Source organism: Pocillopora damicornis, chromosome 3, assembly GCF_964200805.1.
Source record: "Pocillopora damicornis chromosome 3, jaPocDami1.2, whole genome shotgun sequence".
Classification (NCBI taxonomy): Eukaryota; Metazoa; Cnidaria; class Anthozoa; order Scleractinia; family Pocilloporidae; genus Pocillopora; species Pocillopora damicornis.
The window spans coordinates 5,759,691-5,785,231 of record NC_142672.1 but is presented as its reverse complement, the minus strand read 5'-3'; the positions used below and the strand labels follow the sequence as shown (position 1 = coordinate 5,785,231).

The 25,541-nt window shown below is 37.2% G+C and overlaps 3 protein-coding genes across 8 annotated transcripts in view; 2 read left to right on the top strand and 1 right to left on the bottom strand.

Moving 5' to 3' along the window:
* Positions 1-25,541, bottom strand: part of LOC113677429 (putative tRNA N6-adenosine threonylcarbamoyltransferase) — a 272,358-nt gene that overhangs the window by 150,957 nt on the left and 95,860 nt on the right. The gene's annotated exons all lie outside the window — the stretch shown is intronic.
* On the top strand, positions 774-7,481 carry LOC149047935 (microfibril-associated glycoprotein 4-like). Of its 6 annotated transcripts, none has more exons than XM_089199956.1 (7): positions 803-876; positions 1,986-2,075; positions 3,498-3,936; positions 4,207-4,463; positions 4,589-4,709; positions 5,009-5,392; positions 5,851-7,481. In XM_089199956.1, exons 4-7 carry the CDS (start codon positions 4,251-4,253, stop codon positions 6,114-6,116), a joined length of 984 nt encoding a protein of 327 aa, XP_089056082.1. In that variant the 5' UTR covers positions 803-876; positions 1,986-2,075; positions 3,498-3,936; positions 4,207-4,250; the 3' UTR covers positions 6,117-7,481. The 6 variants fall into 6 exon arrangements, with proteins under 6 accessions (XP_089056079.1, XP_089056082.1, XP_089056080.1 ...); XM_089199958.1 differs by lacking the exon at positions 803-876 and adding an exon at positions 904-921; XM_089199953.1 differs by lacking the exon at positions 3,498-3,936 and having other exon boundaries at positions 774-876.
* LOC113665727 (microfibril-associated glycoprotein 4-like) lies at positions 10,717-16,370 on the top strand. Its single transcript, XM_089199967.1, has 6 exons — positions 10,717-10,816; positions 11,859-11,948; positions 13,570-13,823; positions 13,933-14,050; positions 14,368-14,748; positions 15,219-16,370. The coding sequence occupies exons 2-6, from the start codon at positions 11,861-11,863 to the stop codon at positions 15,482-15,484; spliced, it is 1,107 nt and encodes a 368-aa protein (XP_089056093.1). The 5' UTR covers positions 10,717-10,816; positions 11,859-11,860; the 3' UTR covers positions 15,485-16,370.

Here is a 25,541-nt window from a genome sequence, read left to right as displayed (position 1 = left end):
CTAATAATGTTCACGGCCGATACATTGTCCAAAAGTTAGAATATTTGGTCGAGAAGCAAAGCTTCGAGAGAAAATGTGAGGTTTTGAGGACAATTTTTCAGCTAAGGACATTATCAGCCGTAATACCAGCAAGTCGGAAAGGGGTTTATTTATTTTATAACCAACCCCCCTGTTAATTTTCATATCACGCGAAACCGCTTACATAAAAAAAGTGCTTATCTGATGCGGATGCGGTTGCGACAACTTTTTAATATTTACTGGACTCTCTAAAAAGAGTGTTTTTCTTCTGTGTAAGATAATTGAGCTGGCTTTCTTCCACTGGCTTTCTTCCACTGGCTTTCTTTCTTTTCGACGGAAATAATCCGAGGAAAGACCGGGGTTATAGCGCGGTAATTGTTCGGTGATTTTGCACCAAGTTACGTAAAGTAGCCAATATAATGGCGCGAAAATTAATGGTTTGATTATCACGTTATAGGCTTGTTTCAAATTTCGCTCGAGACTTTGTGTCACCGTGTTTGGGTTCCTACAATTACTGATCACATTTCATCATTTGCAGCTCTATTTAAGAGTTAGTCTTGCTGACTTTTTCAAACCTCTTCTATTGGACTTTTATTGAGCTATTTCATGGACTATTATACTCGAGAAAACCAATCGCCCACAAAAGCAGTGATCTGATGACTACAAATAAGTAGAACAGCTGAACAGGAAGAAGACCTGTGGCGTTTATTTTCACCACTCATTAAACCGTTCTGTTTTGTAACCATAGTTACAGCACTTCAAACACTTCTCTAGAGGATAACAAGACAAGACTTTCACTTCTAACCTGACACACACATACACAATATCAAGTACGACAAACATTTTGTCAGTCAGAAGGTAAGAAAAATATTTGTGGGGTACTTTTCTACTTTCACTCAGAAGGTAAGAAATATCCCTGTGAGCTACTTATCTATCGTTCTCAAATATCATCCGAAAGTCATAGAATGCTTGTGACCAGTCTAACTATGATCAAATCGTGTGATGCTTAATGTTAACTACCATGAGCAAAACGAGACATAAAAAACTTAGGCCTCTGTACTTTACATACATTGTTCAATTTAAAGTTGCTACAAAGTTAAATTTTCATGTTAATAACGTGCAATGCTGTTCTATCGTACTGAAGAGTATTTTAAGACAAAAAAGGATAGATTGTCAAAATTTTGCATTTCAGAAGTGATCTTATTGCTCCTAACTCTAATGCCGCAAGTTATAAGGATAAATTGTTAAAGGTTTGTATTTCAGAAGTGATCTAACACTTTGGCGGTAGCAAGTCTGCAAAAATTTGTTTCTTGCTCCTAACTCAAATGCCGAAAGTTATAAGGATAAATTGTTAAAGGTCTGTATTTCAGAAGTGATCTAACACCTTGACGGTAGCAAGTCTGTAAAAATTTGTTTCTTGCTTTTAACTTAATTGCCGCAATTTCAATGTTAAACAGGTTAAAAATAAACATATTGATAAACTCCTGTCACCTCCGATAAGGGTGACGTGCTATATTTTGTTCTTCTCCGAAGCTTTATAAAATATTATGGCTTATCAGAATAAGATGAAATTTACAAGATAGAGTAAGAATTTAAAAATTCCCCAATGCAGACAAAAAACAACAGTCTATTATTATCCTCTTCCTGCGCCTTTTGCAGCTGTTAACTCACCTTCGAAAATGAATATTTTATATGAAGAAATTAATACTAGGTTTTTTTTGGGAAAGAGACGACACAAGCCTGTTAGCATAACAACGTGTTTTAGACCAATAACATAACTGAACGAAGTATTTGCCTTCGAAATGTGTTAATTAAAGGTTCCTTTAAGTAGAAAAAGCTGGTAAATAATGCCGAGCACCTGCCTAACATTTGTTAACATTCAAATTTACAGGAAAACAGGAAGATTTATATTTTGGGACACTCACTATCATGTTTATTACCTTGAATTTACAATTATTTATTTATAGCGATGCAGTTCAAGTTTTCTCTTCAACCGATCATTAGTATTCTCTATATCTTCCTTGGAATTATTCTCCCGCCATGTTTCTGTTGCACCGGTGAGTATAAATCCCTTTTTTAAATTTCTTGTGTCTCATCTTTCTGGTGTCGTTTCCTTAAAACCATTACACGAACCACACATGCTACCTGCTGATCAAAGGAAATAATCTATGTGCAGACAATAAAATTTTTCTAGCTCAAAATGTCTTCTATTATAGAAAAGGAGATACAAAAAAGGTCAAATTTCAAAAAGACCTCACCACAGGCACATCAACGGCTCACAATAATGAAAATTCAACTTAACTGGGAGGCTTTCATTACCAAAAATTTTAATATTTGATTGTGAATTAATGAGCGGAAAGAAAATATGACAAAAAATATCAAGAATAAAAGCTCACCACAGACACATCAACGGCTCACAATGATGAATTAGGACTAAAGATTCACAAATATCATGGTTTGGTAATGATCGCTATGAAAATTTTCTTGATATTGGTAGAAAAGGTTGTGGTTATTCATCGTGATGAATAACAATAACAACTAAGTTTTTCGTTTGGTTCACGATGTAGTCACGTGTGATGTAGATCGCGGCATTTCGACTGCATACTGCTAGTCTTCTTCAGGCGATGAGGTAGACCTGGTCATGCGTAATCTTATAAAGCGTTGTGCTCTGCTGTGATTAGTTGTTTTTTCAACAGCTCTGATTGGTGCATTTCGATCCTTGCTGTTCTCTCAATGATTTGCTCCCTCGGCTGTCGCACGGCTCTCCTGTTGTTGTGTTTTTTGATCATGGGCATCCACGCTTCTGAAAATTCTATTCCACTCTCCCTGTCGATGTTGATAGGGTGAAGTCTTATATGAATTGCCTCTTTGCCCCTGCGCGTGTAGTAATAAGGGTCACGATCAATAAACTTTACTTCGTTCCAGAGTGGCTTGTGTCTGGTCTGGTGTTGTGGGCATGCTCTGAAACGTCAGAGGTCTCGGTACGGGCGAGTCGAATGTTTCGATCGTGCTCGTTAATTCTGTCTTGCATAGGTCTTCCAGTCTCTCCGATGTACACCTTGCCGCATTCACAGGGAATCCTGTAAACTACGCCATCTTGTTTAGCCGGGTCGAAAGCGTCTTTTGTTCGTACTGACTGAGATCTTAGCGTAGTCTCCGGCTTGAAATCAGCGTGTACGCCTTGTTGTTGTAGGCAGCGGCGAAGCTGTTCGGACAGACCTTTGACATTAGGTAAAACCGCAGTAGCTTTGAACTCGTTAGCGCGTTCGGCACTGTTGTTTGGTTTTCCCGTCTTAGTAAGTTTCTACAAGAAAGAAAAAGGATAACCATCAGAAACCAGAACAGATAACAGATGTTTTTTCTCCTCGGAGATGACGGAGGGTTTTGTTACGAGACATTTGGGGCGCTCGTTAAGGCACTTAACGCGGTATTGTTAAGTACCTTAACGAGCTCGCCATTATCCCTTTTCTTTCTTGCAGAAACTTACCAAGACCGGAAAACCAGAAGCATGGATGCCCGCGATAAAAAAAATATAACAACAGGAGAGCCGTGCGACAGCAGACCTGCAAAGAAAGCAAATCACTGAGTGAACGGCAAGGATCGAAATGCACTAATCAAAGCTGTTGAAAAAACAACTAATCACAGCAGAGTATCATGCTTTATAAGATCACGCACGACCAGTTGACCTCATCACCTGAAGAGGATCAGCAGTATGCAGTCTAACGTCGCAATCTACGTCACACGGGACTACATCGTGAGACAAACGAAAAACTTAGCTTTTATTGTTATTCACCACGATGAATAACTACAACCTTTTCTACCAATATCAAGAATATTTTCATAGCGATCATTACCACACCACGATATTTGTGAATCTTTAGTCCTAATTCATCATTGTGAGCTGTTGATGTGTCTGTGGTGAGATTTTATTCTTGATATTTTTTGTCATATTTTCTTTCCGCTCATTAATTCACAATCAAATATTAAAATTTTTGGTAATGAAAGCCTCCCAGTTACGTTGAATTTTCAAGGGATGAGAATCGCCTTTAGGGAAAATTATTAAGGGTTGTCATGAAGTAAAGTTTTGAAATAAAGAGGTTTAATGTGCTTTTTTCGTCAGTGAAAGTAAGAACTGAATTATCTCGAGCGAGTGAAAACTAAATGATGTATTTGTTTTGCCTACCACAGACGACGATAGTCGACACATCAAATTCAAGGACCCAATACCGAATATGGCCATGAAAAGTCACGCGATCAAAAGTGCAGAGGTGCCAAACGAAGGGAGCTGCAGAGTAATGTGTTTGATGGAGCCTAATTGTGTGTCCATCAATGTTGGACCTGTTGTAGGAGGAAACCAAAAATGCGAGTTGAATAACGCCACGGAGGAAAACCATGCCCCAATTTTTCTCGTGAACAATCCGGGTTACACATATCTTGTAATTGAGGTAACATTTCACATTCTTACGAAACTAAGATGGTAGAACAGATTGTTTCATTTTCTTAGGCTAAAGTGATCTCATCCTTTACATAAGGAAGATCTGCACAAAAGTTTATTTTGTTTTGTCAACAGAATCCATGCAACAGCAGCCCATGCTTAAACAGTGGCACCTGTCAAGCTGGATTCACCTATAAAGGTTTTCGTTGTGTCTGTCGGGAAAGATTCGGTGGAGAAACTTGCCAAATCAGTAAAGGTGAAATGACTGGATTGCTTGGGCCATTCTCTCGTGTGGTACGCGAGGAGTTAAAGCTAAAGTCCCAGACTTGCCTTCAAGAAGAAAGCTAAAAATGGAAAAGCGTATTAATGTAACTGTTAATTAATATAGCTGGTAGGTATTAAGGAAAAAGAAATGGTTCTAGTTAATGTTTAAAATCAAGTTTTATCACCCAGAGTAACAGTCAGGAACGCAAACAAAATGCACTCAACATCCAAACCATTTAAAGTGGGCGTTTTGTTTTATATTGTTTTTTGTTTGTTTTTACTGATTTTCAGTCAAGAGAAACTGCGCAGAAATCTTTAAATCCACGGGTAAACCAACTGACGGTGTGTACACCATTAAACCTGATAATTTGTCTGCCTTTGATGTATTCTGTGACCAAGCAACAGCCGGTGGTGGGTGGACAGTGTTCCAGAAAAGACTGAACGGCTCGGTTGATTTCTACCGCTACTGGAACGACTACAAACATGGCTTCGGTGACCTGGAAAGTGAATTTTGGTTGGGACTGGACAAGATTCACCGGCTGACCTCAGATAATATCGGCATGCTGCGTGTGGACTTGGAGGACTTTGAAGGAAATACTCGATATGCTGAGTATAACATGTTTGGTGTTATGAGTGAGAAAGACAAGTACAAGCTGATCCTTGGTTCTTATTCAGGTAAAACAGTCATTTCGTCGCTTCTATTCTAGTCATTCTAAGAGGGGGAGGGGGGTGGGGAGGAGAGTGCTGAGTAATGTAAATATGTTTAACATCTTTTACATCAGTAGCTTTGGAAGACAAAAAAAGTAATCTCAGCTCATTGATATGCAATCCCGAACAACGCACGCCGGACGTTGATTAGTCCAAAGGTATTTGCCGGTGGATCATATGCAGCTAACCTGAACAACTTATCCAACTCTGATGAGTGCCTCGGCAAACATACCTACTGGCATTATTAGATTGAGTGATTCAATTCCTAGAATCTTCGACATGAATCACAGATATTACTAAGAATACTTTTACTCCATATCATTTTTGTTAAATTATACTTATCTGATATTTCAAGGTTTCTTTTGAATTAGAAACTGCTCATTGTCGGTCAAACGTAATACTCATCGTGCGGCTCGTTTTTTCAGGAAATTCTGGTGACTCCCTTGCTGTGCATCGCGGTATGCCATTCACCACTAAAGATCAAGATAATGACCATCATGGAGATTACAACTGCGCCATTAAGTATAAAGGAGCCTGGTGGTACGAGAGGTGGCACCGCTCGAATCTCAATGGTTTATATCTTCGTGGCCAGCACTCCTCCTTTGCTAATGGAGTGAACTGGAAACACTGGAAAGGACAATATTACTCTCTAAAAAGAACCGAGATGAAAATAAGACCAGTGGATTTCTGAACTGTCATGTTTATGGCACAACAATGATACAGTACCAACTTAACAAAGGAAACGAGTGTCTTGATCAAGTCTATTCAGCACGTAATAGTCACTCTAAAATTGGAGCTTAGCGAAATGTTGTTCACGTTTTTCTTGCTTAATCTTCTTTGTGCGAGTTTTTTCAAAATAGGAATAGTTGATTCTGTAGAATCAGCCAGTTAACCGATATTACTAAGAGTCATAATAGTAATAATAGCGTAATTAATCTATATAGCGGTACATACAAAAAGCTCCTTCTCCTAGTTAGAAATTGACAGTTAATCATAAGTAGCTCTGAAAAAATGCGTCTTTAATATTTTCTCAGAAAACAGAAAGTAAGGGGCTCAATTTAAGGTCTATGGGTGAGACATTCTACAGCCTGGGAGCGGAGGCTGAAAAGACCCTGTCTTTATAAAATTTCAGGTGGATCTGAGGTATTCAGAAGAGTCATCCTTGAATCGCAATGGCTTGTATTATCATGGCCATCACGCTTCTCATGCTCCTCCTATCTCGGTTCTTCAAGTTTTGACAGTACTTTTGCTTCTGTCCACCTAATCGAGTAATTTTGTCGAGAGCATTTCTTGCAGGATGCGTTCTAAATCGGAAAACCATAATCTTATAAATATCACCGTGGTTAACTCCAGAGGAAAATGCGACACATTGTGTTAGTTCTAAAACTTGATATTTCCATAAATTTTTAATTTAATATCTCTGTGAGCTACTTGTCCATATTGCACAGACCAAGCCCTTCTTGCCAGGAAAATTAACGATCAGATCCTGGGAGTTAAAGGGTTAGGACTGATTTTCACTGCTGACTTCAGTACAGATACAAGCGTAACAGCTCTTGATTCACCTTAATGCAAGTACAAGAAAAGAGAAAGAAAGTGCTTATGCTTGTGTTTATGAGCGTGTTGAAGCTGTCTTCATAGTAAAGTAAGAGCTGTTATGCTTGGGTTAGCGATGGCTTTTGTGCTTGCATTGCCAATAAAAACCAAGTTTTTCTCTTCATGCATGCATTATTTGAAGTTCTCATGCAATGCCTGATCTCAGGGGAAAAGGTGGCATCTTGCAGAAAAAATTGTTTTTTCCTTTGATACTTTAAGCTGTGCAACAGACGTCTCCATCCAATTTTCCAACTCTCTCATCTTATTTCGGACACCTTCTCTGATTTTAGACACTTGGGTCTGGTGTTGAACTTTTCCCTCGGGAAATGGAGCAGGGGTAACAAAGGTAGCAGGATGTTAGAGGTAGGAGGAGTAACTAAAGAACCAGAGAAGCAAGGGGTGCATTAACTACATATGAAAAGCAACAAATCAGGAGTTAAAAGGTAATAAATTTGATTAAGTCACCAATTTGTCTTGTATTGTCAACTTTGTTAAAGTATTTTTTTATTGTAGTGATGTAAGTTACAGTGTCGCTGTATGCAAGCACATAAATTCAAGAACATTAAATGCATACAACTCTTCCAAAGCTGTATCCTTAAAAATAATAATATGATTGATTAATATAAGTACATAAAGCTGACTGAATTTCTGACTTAAAAAAAATGGCTCTCTGATATTTCAAACAAAAATCCAAATTTTCTTCTCACTTGCTCACTGAATTTTAATCATTTTAATTTTTACCCAAAGACACAACCTTGCTCATGAGACACCATTTACTTCTTTTTATTAATTATTTAAATTTCATGGATACCACATTCACAATACAGTCCTGTCTCACCACTGGCCACAGAGCACATGTTAAGGGCAGCTGATCCTTCTAGCCTGATGCTGAATAAAATAAAAATAGATAATCACTTAAGTAAAGTGATTTATTTCTAGTTGTAGAAGTCTTATCTATTAATCTTTACCTGTGAACTGCAATGGGTTTCTCTGCAAGCCTTCTGAGATTTGACATCACAACATTTATGATTTTCTTGAGGAGCTCAGTTCTGTGATAACAAGAGCTTTGCTTAGATCTGTGGAATAAAGTGGGTTGTGACATCAAATGTAACCAGGGAGCAGTGATGTTCCATTAATCCATCTGCTCCTATAGCGACCATAAGGCTGTGACATCTACCACAGAGACTGACATAGTTTGGCTGCGCACTATCACTCATATTTTACCACATGAATCAGTTGAATAATGCAGCTTAGAGGACAAAGGGCTAAAGCTGATCTTGGACCAAGAATGGGTGGAGAGAAGTTTTGTAAAAGTTAAGTGTCCAAGATTATAATCTTGAAAAATAAAATTTTAGTATTTAAAAGATTTGTCTCATATTTTCACCAGCTTCACGAAACAACAAAAAATTTAGTACACAGCTGTTATTCTTTCAAGAAGACTTTAAGAAGAGTAAAGGCTCGTCATTATTTATCACGGGAGGGGGGATCAAAGGATTATGAATTTGTCTATCCCCCAAAGGTTCTGTAGCATTCGAAGACTTCCCCTCGCTTGCAATCAATGTTCTATAATTTGCGCGTATTTGCGCGTATTTGCGCGGAGTTTTCAATGGTCTGGTCTGGACTTGAGCAATATCAACCAAGAAGGAAAGAGTACTTTTGACCAATTTCAGAGAGCTGTCTAACAAGTGTTTTTAAATAAATTATGACGAACCCTGAATAAACAAATATCAAAATTTAAATACTTTTTATTCACCTAAAATATCACACAGTTTAAAAATACAAAAGATTTTTTGCTGCATGCCGTGTGATACGAGGACCAGGGTATTCAACTTTTGAGATTTTCGATGTCGCAAGAGGTCAAAAAAGGGCTTTTAGCAGCTTTGACTTTTGAGAGCTCTAAAAATTTTATTTTAACGTATTTCCAGAAACTACTGTGGTTTTATTTACTTGCAACCAAAGATAGTTTATTAGGCAAAGTTTGAGGGAAAACTTTTTTCCGATGCGAAATACCTTGGACCGCTCTTACAGAGATCGCCACTTAATGGGTTGAGTATAACGTTATAGGCTTGTTTATAATTTCTGCTCGAGACTTTGTCTCATTGTGTTTGGGTTCCTACAATTTCTGATCAAATGTCATCATTTGCAGCTTTGTTTTAGAGTAAGACTTGCTGACTCAGTTTTCAAAAGTCCTATGCTGGACTTTTATTGAGGTATTTCATTGACTATTATACTTGTCCAATGTTACTTGGAGAAAACCAGTCACCCACAGTTAACACAAAAGCAGTGATCTGATGACTACAAATAAGAAGAACAGCTGAACAGGAAGAAGGTCTGTGGCGTTTATGTTCACCACTCATTAAACCGTTCTGTTTTGTAACCATAGTTACAGCACTTCAAACACTTCTCTAGAGGGCAACAAGATACGACTTTCCCTACTGACACACCCAAACACAATATCAAGTACGGACAAACATTTTGTCAGTCAGAAGGTAAGAAAATATATTTGTAAGCTACTTTCCAATTTTTTTCACGAGGGTCAAGGTATTCACAGGAGTTATGTCGAGCGTCGATGAAAATAATGTTATTTATAAAGCTCTGTTGAGGGATGTTCGAAACGTTAGCCTTAGTCAACTCAGTTAGTAGAACTAAGTTATCTTGTGGTTAATAACAACTCCTTTTAACAAGAGTACCCTATTGCAAATTTAACAATTGGTTCATACGTCAGCGTGCGTTCATCGAGATATGAAGCACTTGGGAAGTTTGGAGAGCACGAAAAATGCGTAAGAGTTGCTCGAGGCGTAGCCGAGAGCAACTCTAGCTTCTTGAGTGCTCTCCAAACTTCCCAATATGGTTTTCTCGACGCCTCACGCCCAGCTGATGGTAATAGAGAGATAACTGAATTTCCCCGTGAGATAGATTAGGAGTAGACCATAATCTAAACGAGATGAATATGGCGCCTGACGCCTGAAACCCTTCGGCATTCATTTTAGTTTTATTAATTTTTTTTGTATACTATTTTGGTCGTTTCGGTCGTTTCGTTTTGGTCGTTAGGTTCGCTTCAATTCGATCGTTCTGTTTTGGTCATTTCGGTGGTTTTGCATGTTTCGCTTGTTTCGTATCGTTTTGCTGTTTTGGGTTTTAGTTTACTTTAGTTTCGGGTCTTAGTTTCATGATATTATTTCTTCGTCCTGGTTGCTTAGGAAAATAAGAGTAATTTTGACGAGAGCACTTTTTTTCAAGATACTCTCTAAATTGGAAAACCATAACCTTATATATAACACGGTGGTTAACTCCGGAGGAAAATGCGACACGTTGTGTAGTTATAGAAATTCATATTTTCATTTTCAACTTGAAAAACGTAAACCTGTCATAATCCGTCATAACACATATCACCAAGGAAAACAGGACCACGTTGTGTAATTTTAAAACTTCTTACATGTCTCGCTGAAAGTGTCTTAACCAAATAATTTGCAGCTTTGCCTAAGAGTTAGACTTGCGATATATGTTATTCATAACATACTACTGGATTTTCATAGAAATATTTCATTGACTGTCTCGGAGACTTCGCAGTCATTTAGATTTAAACACAAAACCTTTGACCAGATGGCTAACAACAATTAGAACAGCTGGACAGGAAGAAGGACTGTGGCGTATAAAACAGCGGTTTTGTTTTGTAACCATAGTTACAGAAGTTCAAACAGTTCTATAAATTGAAGAAAAGCACGACACCATAATGTTTTTATTATTGATACCCTCAAGAACAAAACCAAGTAGGAAAAACACTTTTTCGCTCAGAAGGTAAGAAATCTGTGAGCTACTCATCTATATTTCTTAGACCAAGCCTTTCTTGCTCAGACCAATTGCATTGACTGCAGAAATGATCAAGAAAAATTTTGAGTACATTTCTGTCAATTCAGCCACACGATATTTCACATTCTGTCTCACTCTTCTGGTCAAAGTTGTTACAAATTTGAAAGTTTTTTGGTTGAAGTTCTCAAATATCATCCGAAAGTCATAGAATGCTTACGACCTCTCTAACTAAGATAAAATCGGGTGATGTTTAATGCTAACTACCATGTTCAACTACCATGAACAAAACGAGACAAAAAATTTAGTCCTCTGTACTTTACATACATTTTATCTCATTGTTTAATTTAAAGTTGCTACAAAATTTATCTTCATGTTAAAAATGTGCAATGCTGTTCTATTGTACTGAAGAATATGTTAAGACATGAAAGGATAAATTATTAACATTTTGTATTTTAGAAGTGATCTGACATCTTTGTCGGTAGCAAGTCTGCAAAAATTTGTTTCTTGCTCTTAACTTGATTGCCGCGAGTTATCAGGATAAATTGTTCACATTTTGTATTTCAGAAGTGATCTGACATCTTTGTTGGTAGCAATTCTACAAAAATTTGTTTCTTGCTCTTAACTTGATTGCCGCGAGTTATCAGGATAAATTGTTCACATTTTGTATTTCAGGAGTGATCTGACATCTTTGTTGGTAGCAATTCTACAAAAATTTGTGTCTTGCTCTTAACTCAACTGCCGCAAGTTCAAAGTTAAACAGGCTGAAAATAAACATATTGATAAACTCCTGTCACCTCCGATAACGGTGATGCGCTCTATTTCGTTCTTCTTCGAAGCTTTATAAAATATTATGACTTATCAAAATAAGATGAAATTTACAAGATAGAGTAAGGACTTAAAAATACTCCAGTGCAGACAGCTGCCTAACATTTGTCAACATTCAAATTTATAGGAAAACAGGAAGTTTTATATTTTGGAACGTTCAGGCACTATCATACTGATTACCTTGAATTTAATTATTTATTTATAGCGATGCAGTTCAAGTTTTCTCTTCAACCGATCATTAGTATTCTCTATATCTTCCTTGGAATTATTCTCCCATCATGCTTCTGTTGCACCGGTGAGTATAAATCGCTTTTTAAATTTTTTGTGTTTCCTCTTTTTGGTGTCGTTTCCTCAAAACAATCACACGAACTACATATGCTACCTGCTGATCAACGTAAATAACCTTAAAGCAGACAATTCGCTTTATCTAACTCAAAATGTCTTCTATTTAACAAATAAAGAAGCCTTGATTGTGCCCTGTTCTGTTGTAAAGCACGCACGAAGCGGGTTCGAGCACGAAAGAAGTGTGTGGAGAAACACGAGACGTAGTACAATAAGCCAATCAGAATCGTTGTTATAACAGTTCAAATATCTGATTGGCTGTACAAGACTAAAGCTGTCAGAAATGTCAAACCATCAAAGGTCACATTCTGCAATTGTTTACAAACTCAAGTAGTTTGGCAGGTCGAATCTCACACTTTTGCCAGAAGTTTTTTAGTCTCTAAGTGGAGGTGAAATGTTCCGTGAAATCCGGCTGAATTGTGGCTCACAAAAACACGCACGTTTTTTCACATGATAAATAGTAAACAAACTGCTCAAGGCGAATTTTATGAATGAACGAGAGACGAATTCACCGGAACTGGAAGATTGCTCGAGATGATCGACTGAGCCGTAAAACTCGGTTGCAGTGACTGATGTGGCCTTCACCACTCAACATATCGGAAAGGACGTCAGAGCAAGCTCACTGTTAACGCGAAGGGCGGTCGATGTAATTTCTGAGGCTTGCTTCACTTGCGATCTTCGAGCTAGCCACGTTAGCGCAGTCCCTCCCTCGCAGTCGCTCTGACACCGTCATGATTAGTATGAATTATAACAGTTATGCCACTTTGGCTATATTTTTTATCATTCCTGTTTTGTTCTGTTTTGCTTTAAACTCGAACTTTATATACTATACGAGTGTTAGCTGTGTTTGATTGTTATTACTATTCGCTTGCAATCTAACTAAGCGTGAAAACCTTCAAAACTCGGACTGTTCATTTCGTTTTCACTTTGAGGATTTTCGTCTCTGCTCACGTTATAATAACGTCAATTACGGCGCCTAACATGTTTATAAACCTCTGTTTGGTTGTTCTGTTGCTACATGCCGGCTCGCTTGTTTCGAAATATCATTTTCAATTAAGAAAAAAAAGGCTAGAGAAAAGTCCTGGAAAAGGTCGGACATTGTCCAATTTGGCAGATGGTGCGACAGCTTAAGCTCAGCTCTATGCTCTATACTTTCATAGAGCACACTCTTTTAGCCAATGACAGCGCGTGTTATATCCGAACTTTATTTTAATATGGAATAGAGATACAAAAAAAGTAAAATTTTTAAAAAAGGCTCAAATGATGCATTAAAACAAACAATTCACAGATATAGTGGTGCGTTAATGAACGCTATGAAATTATTCTTCATATTTTTTTAACATTTTCTTTCCGCTCATGAATTCACAATCATAGATTTATTTTTGGTAATGAAAGCCTCCCAGTTACGTTGAATTTTCAAGAGATGAGAATCACTTTTAGGGAAAATTCGTCAGGGTTCTCATGCTGTAAAGTTTTGAAATAAAGTTGTTTAATGTGCCTTTTTTATCGATGAAAATAAGAAACTATCTGGAGTGAGTGGAAACTAAATGATGTATTTGTTTTGCTTACCCCAGACGACGGTAGTCGACACATCAAATTCAAGGACCCAATACCGAACATGGCCATGAAAATTCATGTGATCAAAATTGCAGAGGTGCCAAACGAAGGGAGCTGCAAAGTAATGTGTTTTATGGAGCCTAATTGTGTGTCCATCAATGTTGGACCTGTTGTAGGAGGAAACCAAAAATGCGAGTTGAATAACGCCACAGAGGAAAATGCTCCATTTCTTCTCGTGAAAAATCTGAGTTACACATATCTTGCAATCGAGGTAACATTTCACATTCTTACGAAAGTAAGGTGGTAGAAGAGATTGGTTCATTTTCTTAGGCTAAAGTGATCTTATTCTTGATATAAGGAAGATCTTGTTTTGTCGACAGAATCCATGCAGCAGCAGCCCATGCTTAAACAGTGGCACCTGTCAAGCTGGATTCACCTACAAAGGTTTTCGTTGTGTTTGTCGGGAAAGATTCACTGGAGAAACCTGCCAAGTTGAAGGTGAAATGGCTGGATTGTGTGGGCTAGTCTCTCGTTTAGTACGCGAGGAGTTACTCACTTGAGCCCCAAAATTGACTTCAAGAACAAAATATTAACCTCTGAAGTAAAGCTCAAAAAGAAAATCCTATTATTGTAACTTTACATGAATATAACTGTTAGATATCAAGGAAAAAGAAATGGTACTAGTTAATGTACAGAATTAAGTTTTATCAGTCAGAGCAACAGTCAGGAAAGCAACAAAAAGCACTTAACATCCAATCAATTTAAAGTGGGCGTTTTGTTTTTCTTTTTGTTTATTTCTATTTTCTGATTTTTAGTCAAAAGGAACTGCGCAGAAATCTACAAATCGGGTAAACGAAGGGACGGCGTGTACACCATCAAACCTGATAATTTGCCTGCCTTTGATGTATTTTGTGACCAAACAACAGCCGGTGGTGGGTGGGCAGTGTTCCAGAAAAGACTGAACGGCTCGGTTGATTTCTACCGCTGCTGGAATGACTACAAACATGGTTTTGGTGACCTGAAAAGTGAATTTTGGTTGGGACTGGACAAGATTCACCGGCTGACCTCAGATAATAACAGCATGCTGCGTGTGGACTTGGAAGACTTTGAAGGGAACACAGCTTATGCCGAGTATAACATGTTTGGTGTTATGAGTGAGAAAGACAAGTACAAGCTGCTCCTTGGTTCTTATTCAGGTAGAACTGTCATTCCGTCGCTTCTATTCTAGTCATTCTAAGAGGGAGAAGGGAAGGGGGAGGGGGAGGAGGAGAGTGCTGAGTAATGTAAATATGCTTAGCGTATTTTAAATCAATAGCTTTGGAGAACAAAAGAGTGCGTAAGCTCAGCTCATCGATGTGCGATCCTGGACAGGGCAAACCGGACGTTGATAAGTCCAAAGGTATTCGCCGGTGGATCATGCGCAGTTAACCTGACGGACTAGTTTAACTCTGATGAATGTCTCGGTAAACATATTTATTAGCATTATCACAGTTAGCGATTCAATCCCTAGAATCTTCGACATGAATCATAGATATTACTAACAATACTTTTACTCCATTTTGTTATTGTTGAATTATACTTATCCGATATTTCATGATTTCTTTTGAATTACGAACGGCTCGTTGTTGGTGAAACGTAATACTCATATTGCTGCTCGTTTTTTCAGGAACTTCTGGTGACTCTCTTACTGATCATCGCGGTATGCCGTTCACCACTAGAGATCAAGATAATGTCAATAGCGGAGGTCAAAACTGTGCCATTAAGTACAAAGGAGCCTGGTGGTACAAGTTGTGTCACAAATCGAATCTCAATGGTTTATATCATCGTGGCCATCACTCCTCCCATGCTGATGGAGTGAACTGGCTTGACTGGAAAGGATATCGTTACTCTCTAAAGAGAACCGAGATGAAAATAAGACCAGCGGATTTCTGAACTGTCATGTTTATGGCACAACAGTGATACAGTACCAACTTTAATAAAAAACATCAGTGTCTCGATCAAGTCTATTCAGCATGTAATAATCACTCTTAAATTGAAGCTTGGCGAAATGTTGTTCAGGTTTTTCTTGCTTAATCTCTGTACGTGTTTTTGAAAATAGGAATAGTTGATTCTGTAGAATCGGCCAGTTAACCGATAATTATAATAATAATAATAATAATAATAATAATAATCATAATCATAATCATAATCATAATAGTAATAATGACTTAATCTACATAGCGATACATGAAAAAGCTCCTTATCATAGTTGGAAATTGACAGTTAATCATAAATAGCTCTGAAAAAATGCGTCTTTAATCTTTTCTCAAAAAACTTAAACTAATGGACTCAATTGAATGTTTATGGGTGAGACATTCTATAGCCTGGGGGCAGCGGCTGAAAAGACCCTGTCTCCATAAATTTTAGGTGGGTCTGAGGTATTCACAAGAGTTATCCTCGAATCTCAATGGCTTGTATCATCATGGCCATCACGCTTCCTACGCTCCTACAATCTGGGTTCTACAAGTTTTGATTGTTTAAATTTTTGACTCGTATTTTCAGTTGACGGAACACAAAGCTATTACCCAGCATTCATTTTTTCCAAGCCAAGATTAGAAGAGCAAACCCAGTCGCTAATTCAGTTCTAGTTCCCTTTGATTTCTATAACGAAACCCCAAACAATTACCCAATGTTTTGACTCCGAAGAACGCTATCAGGAAAACAAATATTTCAAGCTCTGGTGTACACTGGTAACGTAATTTGGATGATTCTAAAATGCTTTGTTTATTGCTTTTATTTGTATTTTGTTAGCTTTTGTTAGAGTAAATACCCTGCACTGCTATTGATAAACATATTGCACTTTTAATCATAAGAACACATTGTCACGCCAAAGATATGGCTTATCAGGTGATTATGTTACAAAGAGAGTTTAGAGGAATACCAAATGTAAGGATGAGTAGGTTAAATTTGTTTTGTTCTATTTCCCCGAGCCTCGGAATTAGAACTTAGATATATCGAAAGTGGCCCATTGGATCGCTTGTGATCATTGGTTTGCAGGCTGAAGGAGGACTCCTTACAGCTTTGTTTACTTATAAATGATTAAAATCTATGATACATAAAAGTTTTCGGTTTTTCACAATTCCAATGCGCTGGGGAAACGAAATCAAGAAACCGAGACCGTTCTTTTGGCTCACTCTGCGGGTATGGCGCCCAACTCGTGTACAGTTTTTAACTTAGACGTTAGTTAGTCCATATCTTTACGTGCGCGCCCCAACTACTGAGGAATCTGCAGGTGGGTTTCCACCATTCACTCTCTGAAATTCATGTCTCTGGTGAAAACAACTTGAAATTTGTCAGTGTCCGATTTTTTTAAGGGTTGGATTTACTTCGCGGTTTCAATCAAGTCAACAGCATTTTCTAATTATAATATTGCTATTGTCGTGGGCTTGACAAACGCAGCGAAAAGACAGAAAACGCAACAAACAAAAGGTGGAAACGAACAAAGGCTCGTAAAGGGGAGCCTATAGAAAGAGAGCCACCCACAGGTTCTCCCAAATGGGCGCTTTCCGATGAATGGAGGGAAATCATGCAAAGGAGAGAGCAGGAACAAACGGAAATGTAAGAACGCTGCTTAACCTTTGCACTCCTTATTGGATGCTGTCGCTTTTACTTTTACTTTAACAACTATGAAAGTGAAGCTCAGAACAATGTGCAAACTATGTAAACCGGTGTAAAATTCACTGTCTCTATATATTGCATGCTATGAAGAATTTCGTAATATGCTTGTTTCCTTTATGCAATGTGGTTACATTGTTTACCTAACATTTTTTGGTTCAACAGAGAACTTGAGGATGGAGAGACCACTGACGAAACCAGAGCGGAAGAAAGAGAAGGAGAAGAAAGTGATAATGACAGCTCCTCAGGAAGCGATTGTGATTTTGAGAACGAATAGTTTGTTTTTCTGTGTGGGTGTGTGTGTTAAAGGAATAGTGTAATTGTACATAAATCACAACTTTTAATCATTGGATTATACCTTTTCGTGAATTAGGCTTTCAACTTTCATTCTTCGCATTATTATTAGCAATACTATTTTTGAGAAACACAAATGTTAGATTAAGTTTTTTTTTCATGTATATGTACTGCGAAAAAACAACACGTGACTGAGGAAATACTGAAATAAATTAACAGCTATTTGTAATTGAAGCATGAGATGATTCACGATTTTATGATTCCACCTAGATCACACCTAATCAATGCAAAAATCTTTAACGCTGAACGTACCCCGTAAGAATACTCGAGAATGGTGAATTTTCTCATTAAGATTGCTCATAAAAGGCTCGTTAAAGCCCCCACAATACGCACACAACTGTCTTCATACAGTATTCATGTGTACACTGGTATTTGGCCTGAAATCTCGTCATAAATCTAATGAGAATCCGTATACCTACCTTGAAACAACAGTAGTATCTATATCTCATACTTCCAACAATATACGTGAAGTATACAGACCTCTGTAATGACATAAAGGTAATTCTTTCACGAGTGTAAGAATCTGTACACGAACCTTCTACGGAACATATCAGTACCCTTCCTGCTTCATGCAGTACACATCATATATACGGCCTTGTGTAATAATGAATAAGAAATCCTGCAACGACTGTATACGTGCCTTCCACACAACATCGGTATACCTCATAACTCCTTCAGTATACAACATGTATACTGAAACGAGTACTAGCGTATAAGAAATCCTTCTACAAGTGTATAAGATTTTGCTATTTTCTTGGCATAGCCTGACGTATACTGATCCTTAAACAGTACCTTATTCATCACGACACCTCCTTATAGATTCCGTACACGACTTTGTGTACTGACTGTATAAGACCTACATAAGGGACCGTATTCGGATTATTTCACGCAGTGTTCCTAGAAAAACAAAGTTTTCCGGCCTCAAAATTCAGCGTGAATGAAATGACTCTTTTCAACACTGCGAAAAGCCGCTCAAAATCTTCAGGGAAAAATTATTTTATATTACTGTTGCTTCTGTCTAACTTATCGAGTAATTTTGTGGAGAACATTTTTTGCATGATACATTCTAAACTGGAAAGCCATAACCTTATATATATCACCGTTGCTAACTCCGGAGGAAAAATGCGACACATTGCGTCGTTCTAAAAATTCATTATTTCAAGAAATTTTAATTTGAAAGACATTAAAACCGGTCATAACACTTTGATTATCTCCAGGGAAAATAGAGCAACACTGTTTAGGTCTAAAACTTCTTACATGTCCCGCTGAAGTGTTTTGACCAAATATCTTGCAGCTTTGTTTAGAGTTAGACTTGCTACATAACTTTTCAAACCATTCTACTGGATTTTCATTGATCGAGTATTTTATTGACGTTAATATTCAGTGGTACCAAGATGAGATCAGTCCTTTAGATTTAAACACAAAAGCTACGATCTGATGACTTAGAAAAATTAAAACAGCTGGACAGGAAGAAGGAATGTGGCGTATAAAACAGTGGTTTTGTTTTGTGACCAGAGTTACAGAAGTTCAAACGGTTCTCTAAAGGAAAGCATAACACTATAAAGTCAGTTCACTAGAGTTCAGCGCACTGACTTGATTAGGCCACTGTGTCTCCTTTGCTTTTGATCCAGAGTCCAGGGTAAAAATAATTTATGCCACTGTGTCTCTTACCGATTGATTAAAATAAATAACAAAATCTTCTTTTTCCTCATTACCTAACAGATTATAGTAGCGCAGACTAGACGTTGATTAAATCTGAAAGTGTTCGCCGACGGATCTTGTCCTGTTAGCCCGACGGAACAATTCAAGTGTGATAAATATCTCGGCAAATGATTTGATAAGGGTTATGAGAATTTAAATTTATTATTATTTTTATTACCGTTAATTCCAAGTTTGTTTTTTTAGAAACACTAGTTCCTCTCTCCCTCATGATCGGCCAGTCACCACTAGAGATCATGATAATGGTCATCACAGAAACGTTCAAAGGAGCCTGGTGGTACAGCGCGTGTCATGCGTCAAATCTCAATGGATGGTATCGTTACGGCAATCAGTCCTCCTATGCTGATGGTGTAAACTGGAAAGGCTGGAAAGATTATCGTTACCCCCTCAAGCGCCGAGATGAAAATAAGACCAGTGGATTTCTGAACTGTCATATTTATGTCACAATTGTGATTAAGTACCTACTTAGCAAAAACTAATGACTTGATCAAGCTTGTTCCGCGCTAAAATAAACATTGATGGGTTTGCCGGCTTAGTGAACGTTCGTTGAACTTTCTAAGGCTGTGTAGATTGTTCTCTTTTTGTTTCGATGGGATTTTTATCTTGTACATTTTTTTATATTGAGGCATGGATGAATCCCCCTTGCTATACACCTAAAAAATAAAATTTTAGTCTTTGAAAGATTTGTTTTGTATTTTCACTAGCTTCACGAAAGACTAAACGATTTAGTTAGTACACAGCTGTTATTCTTTCAAGAAGACTTTAGGAAGAGTAAGGGGTCGTCATTATTTATCGCAGGAGGGAGGGATCAAAGGATTTTGAATTTGTCTATCCCCCCCAAAGGCTCTGTAGCTTCGAAGACTTCCCCTCATTTGCAATCAATGTTGTATAATTTCTGCGTATTATATGATTACCTACGATTACGTATCGCTCTGTTATTCATGAATACTAAACGTCACTTTCGTAGACAAAAGGGCTCATATAGTGCATTTTGCTACATTATAATTACTTCGTTAATATACAAAATGTAAGAATGAATACATTCGAACAGAAAATAATCAAAAGGTATCCTTATTTTGTTTCTCTCAACTCTGTGTTTCAAGATGCAACTATTTGTAGTTAATTGGACATTACATATTTCGCTTAAACAGTTGCTCACGCGTTGTGATGTTTTGATCGCCCAATTACCAAGCTAAGTTATTTGCAATTTTGTGAAAGAGTTTGACGTTCCACGTTTTTCAAAGGCCCCTTGTGCGACGTTCTCTCTTCTTAAGGGCTAAATTTCAAAGATAGTTTAGCTTTTACTTATTAGCATACACTAGGTATAATATAATATTTTTGAGAATTTTATTTTACTTCCAGGAAAAATGGAAGGAATTATAGAATATGGCTACAGTGATTTTTATGTGTAAAGTGTTAAAGAGGATACTTTATCAAAGGATTTCTCCCTGCTAATTGGGTTTCATACTAATTTTTTTAGATAAAAGATGTGAAAACGCATGAGCAAGAGGAGAGAGTGGAGTCTTTTTTCTTAGCTGAGACAATCAATTACTTATATCTTTTATTTGATGAACACAATTACATTCACCAGGGCAATGGCTCTGTGGATCAACAAATCAAAGCAACACAATCACCTTCATGTAATCCTGGCTCTGCAGGTTACATATTCAACACAGAAGCTCATCCAATTGATATTGGAGAAATTCATTGTAGCTCACCTTTAAGACTGACATATATACCTGAAGAATTATTTAGAACTAGAGATATGCTAATAGAAAACTCTCAAGAACTGAATTATGAAAGTAATGAGGATTTGAATGATGAAGAAGGTGTGGAGAAGACTTTCACCGCTGCTTACACTTGCAAGAGGTGCTTGCACTTGCAAAGTGCTTGCACTTGCAAGAGATTCTCAGTGTTAGGTGCATTTTTTGAAGGAAGTGAAGAGGCACCTTAGTTTATGTCTGGGTTAATCTCCTTTGCAGTGGTTTTGGAATGTCATGCAACACTCAGGGAGCCTCGCGTGACATCTTAACGAATAGCTGGGAAGAAGACTTTACATAGATTGGCACTACAGCGTAAAGAAAATAATATAAATATTTATTCAGTTGAAAATTAAAGTTCTAAAATATCTATTTTTCTAACATGGTGTAGCAAGAAAAATTTTCAGCTTTAATATTTACAGATTTGAGGGTTTTCTGGAACCAGCTGGAAAAAAGGTCCCTTATCAGTCTTATTCAGTTGATGAAGCCCAGACAGTAAACTGGTTTCCTTATGAACCAGAATACTGCAATACTCTTCAACAGGTGTTCTGTTACCAGCCTGCTTCCAAATTCCTCACCTGAACAAGAATTGCTTCTTGCAGCTGCTATATCATGGTTCACGTCGGAAGTGACGTCATTTTATGATAGATTATCAAAATATTTTCTTATTATTATACTTTATTAGAAAATGTTGAAAAAAATAAGCAAGAAAACGGTTTGCTAAAAAGAAATGGATAATTTAGATAGGAAATTTTCAGCTATTAACAGTTATGTGAAGTACACAACTGAATGATTTGAAAAAAAGCCGTAACAATTTTTTATTTCATTATTATTATTTAGAATGTGTTACCAATATATGATTATAAAATCATGGCAAACTACAGTTATTAATAATATAGAGTCAAAATTTATACCAGTAACTCATTATACCAACCGAATTTCTCTGACCAGTGCTTTACCTACTGATAACAGAAATGAAAGTGTATCTATAGCACTTTAAACAAAAAGTCCTTCTTCAGTGTGCAATAAAAGAAGAAAAAATATACAGTTCAAAAAGGCTAAAAAAAAAAACCTCTGCAAAACCTCAAACAAACAAATAGGTGTGTCAATTGGTTGGGGTTTCACCTCCCTTCTGAACATAATATGCAACAACAAGGAAAAGATAAAAACCTGCATATTACTTAACATACAAACCAGAGGACTTAACCCTTTAACTCACGGAAGTGATTCACATGTAATTTCTCCCTACAATATCCATTTACTATCCAGCAAACAGGTAATGAGAATATTCAGTTGTATCAGGTAGAAGTTTTTATCTTGATCTAACACCAAATTCTTACAACTAATTTACAAGGAAATGTTAGGCAGCTAGACCAGACCAATGGCGCTGATTGCAGAAATAAAGCCGCATAATATTTCATATTTTGTCACATCCTTCTGCTCAGAGTTGTTACAAACTTTTTTTTCTAGTTTGAAGTTCTCAATTGCCATCCGAAAGTCATAGAATGCTTGCGACCAGGCTAACTAAGATAAAATCGGGTGATGTTTAATGCTAACTACCATGCTCTCGTCCAAGGAAATATATAGAGCTACTTGCAAGATTACTTACCAAGAATCTGAAAACCTTTCATAATTATTTTCATTTTTGCACTTTAGTCAACCACACCGTTGATCAAAAATTTGGCAGGGGATTAGAATTTGAATTTCAAGTTTTTGTCTGTCTTTGTATGAAGGAGCGTGGCTGGATGTAATTGTACTGCTGTCCACCATGAGATCAATTTTTTTTTAGTTGTTCAAATCAGACTTTTTGAGATACTACCTGTACTAATACCATTAATTACTACTTCTACCACTACTACTAATACTTCTACAAGAGAATATCAATATTTTCTTAATTGTACTTCCACGATCAATTTGAAAAACCAATCGAAGGTAAACTTTTGAAAATTCCTCAAATACTTCGATGCAAGCCAACTGCTAAAAAAGCTAAAAAATTCTAGGCAAGCACGATCTTGAACTTAATATATTAAGGTTTTCTATCGTCAATTCTACTGTGTTTGTGTTTCAACAATTATCATCCAAATCTAATCAGTTGTGGCTTTTTCATAGAGTTTGACTTTCCGGCACTATTTAAAAGACCGAAACCATGAGCTGATGAATAACAACAATTTGAATGACTGATTAGGAAGAAAAACTAAAGCGCTCCTGTTCATCGCTTATTAAACGTTTTCTGTTTTGTAACCATGGTTACAGCACTTAAAATAGTTTTATTAACCATGGCACGACACCACTTTTTTAGCCATTGATATTTTCAGGGGTATTTAAAACCCTCACTTTGATCTATTAGAAAAAGAAAGACACCTTATATGGTATTTTTGTGGTTTAAATGTTTGGAACATGACCGTATCCTTTGATAGCCGATTTCTATACAACTGTAATCGTTTGAAGATTTTTCGACGGCTCTGACATTCCGATTGTTTTGAGATACAACTGATTTGTAATAAACGCATTGGGGCGGCTTGTAAATCGGCTCATGATGTCCACCGCTGAAATATTGTCCAAAAATTAGAAACATTTGGCCCAGAAGGAAAACTTCGAGGGAAAATATGAAGTTTTTAGGACAGTCTTTCAGCCAAGGACCTCATCAGCCGAAATACCAACAAGTTAGAAAGGGGTTTATTTATTTTGTAGGTACCCTCCTCTTAATTTTCATATCACGCGAAACCGCTCGTAAAAAACAAATACTTATCTGATGCGGATGCGGATGCGCAGTTGCGACCACCTTTTAATATTTTACTAGACTCTAAAAAAAGAATGTTTTTTGTAAAGTAGCCAATATAATTACGCGAAAATTGATGGGTTGATTATGACGTTATAGGCCTGTTTCAAATTTCGTTCGAGTCTTTGTCTCACTGTGTTTAGGTTCCTACAATTTCTGATCACATTTTCATCATTTGCAGCTTTGTTTTAGAGTTAGATTTGCTGACTTTTTCAAAACTCATCTGCTGGACTTTTATTGAGGTATATCATTGACTATTATACTTATCCAATGCTACATAGAGAAAACCAGTCACTCACAGTTAACACAAAAGCAATGATCTGATGACTACAAATAAGTAGAACAGCTGAACAGGAAGAAGGTCTGTGGCGTTTATATTTACCACTCATTAAACCGTTCTGTTTTGTAACCATAGTTACAGCACTTCAAACACTTCTCTAAAGGATAACAAGACACGACTTTCACTTCTGACACACCCAAACACAATATCAAGTGCGACAAATATTTTGTCAGTCAGAAGGTAAGAAAATATATTTGTAAGCTTCTTTTCATTTTTTGCACGAGGGTCAACGAAGTCACAGGAATCATGTCAAGCGACGGTGAAAATGATGTTATTAATAAAGCTCTGTTGAGGGGCATTCGAAATGGTAGCCTTAGGCACCCTTAACGGGGACCATTTGCATTATCAACTCAGCTGATAGACCTAAGTTACCTTGTCGCTAATAACAGCCTCTTTGAACAAGAGTACCCTACCACAACTAAGATTTTCGCGCACGATGAGAGGTACAGTATCATACAACGCTTACTTGTAACAGTACATCACATTCTCTTTAACATTGTATATTTTATCAGTACTTAGGCCTATGGCTTCCAGGGTGAAAAAAAAAAATAAAGTCGACATGTACCCCTTGCATTTTATCGCCATTTTTCCTGAGTTTCTAGGCACTTCCGAATAAGATCACTTTTTTCAGCGGACAGATATTGATTTTTTTTCACCGTGTATCGTACATTTATGTATGATGGAACAAATTTCCGTCATTTTTTTTCCCTCGAACGACAGTTTTCATCCAGAAAACGAAGGGTTTTTAGTGATAATTGGCTCGACATTTGACTGTGGTACGTCGGCTCAGAACACGAATGTCAGCGGTTCTTTTTGTAGCGTGTGACGTAGGTTATGGGGATGAAGGTAAACACAGCAAGAAACAGGCAAGTTGAATTCAGGACTGCGGCTTGCTCGCGGGAAAGAATTTGTGGTTTTCCAGGAGTAAAGATTGTGCAAGGTGAAGCAAAAAATGATTCAAGCGCCTCTCATATAAGAAAATTGGTCTTCTATCCAGGGATTGTGTAAGAGAAAAATATTTTGGCTTTCGTAACCCTGTGTCTCTGAAACGTAGTTACGTGTCCAGATCATGTGCGGCGCATCTGTTATACTTGGATTGACCTCGATGTTTTCGGAATAGGGTCTCCACTTTAATTTTTCTTACATACTGGTAATTTAAGATATTTCATCTTCCATTCTGTTTCCCATATTTTGTTATTTACCTTTTTTAACATTAGTTTGCAACGCGTTTGTAGTCTGGATTTTGCAATGGCATGTACGATAACGCACGCTGTTAACAATGTCGCAAGAAGTCCAAAAGGAAATAAAATTTTGAAATTCGTGTTGAACTTTGGTTTATAAGTTCTCTATAATGGGTTAAATTCTTGGCTAACGCAAGAAAGG

Bases quoted from the DNA above. Each gene is read 5' to 3' on its own strand.
- LOC149047935 (XM_089199953.1), top strand. From the start codon at position 1,988: ATGCAGTTCAAGTTTTCTCTTCAACCGATCATTAGTATTCTCTATATC. The intron at 4,464-4,588 runs GTAACATTTCAC...TTTTGTCAACAG, and splicing joins ACACATATCTTGTAATTGAG to AATCCATGCAACAGCAGCCC. The intron at 4,710-5,008 runs GTGAAATGACTG...ACTGATTTTCAG, and splicing joins AACTTGCCAAATCAGTAAAG to TCAAGAGAAACTGCGCAGAA.
- LOC113665727 (XM_089199967.1), top strand. From the start codon at position 11,861: ATGCAGTTCAAGTTTTCTCTTCAACCGATCATTAGTATTCTCTATATC. The intron at 11,949-13,569 runs GTGAGTATAAAT...TGCTTACCCCAG, and splicing joins ATCATGCTTCTGTTGCACCG to ACGACGGTAGTCGACACATC. The intron at 14,749-15,218 runs GTAGAACTGTCA...TCGTTTTTTCAG, and splicing joins GCTCCTTGGTTCTTATTCAG to GAACTTCTGGTGACTCTCTT.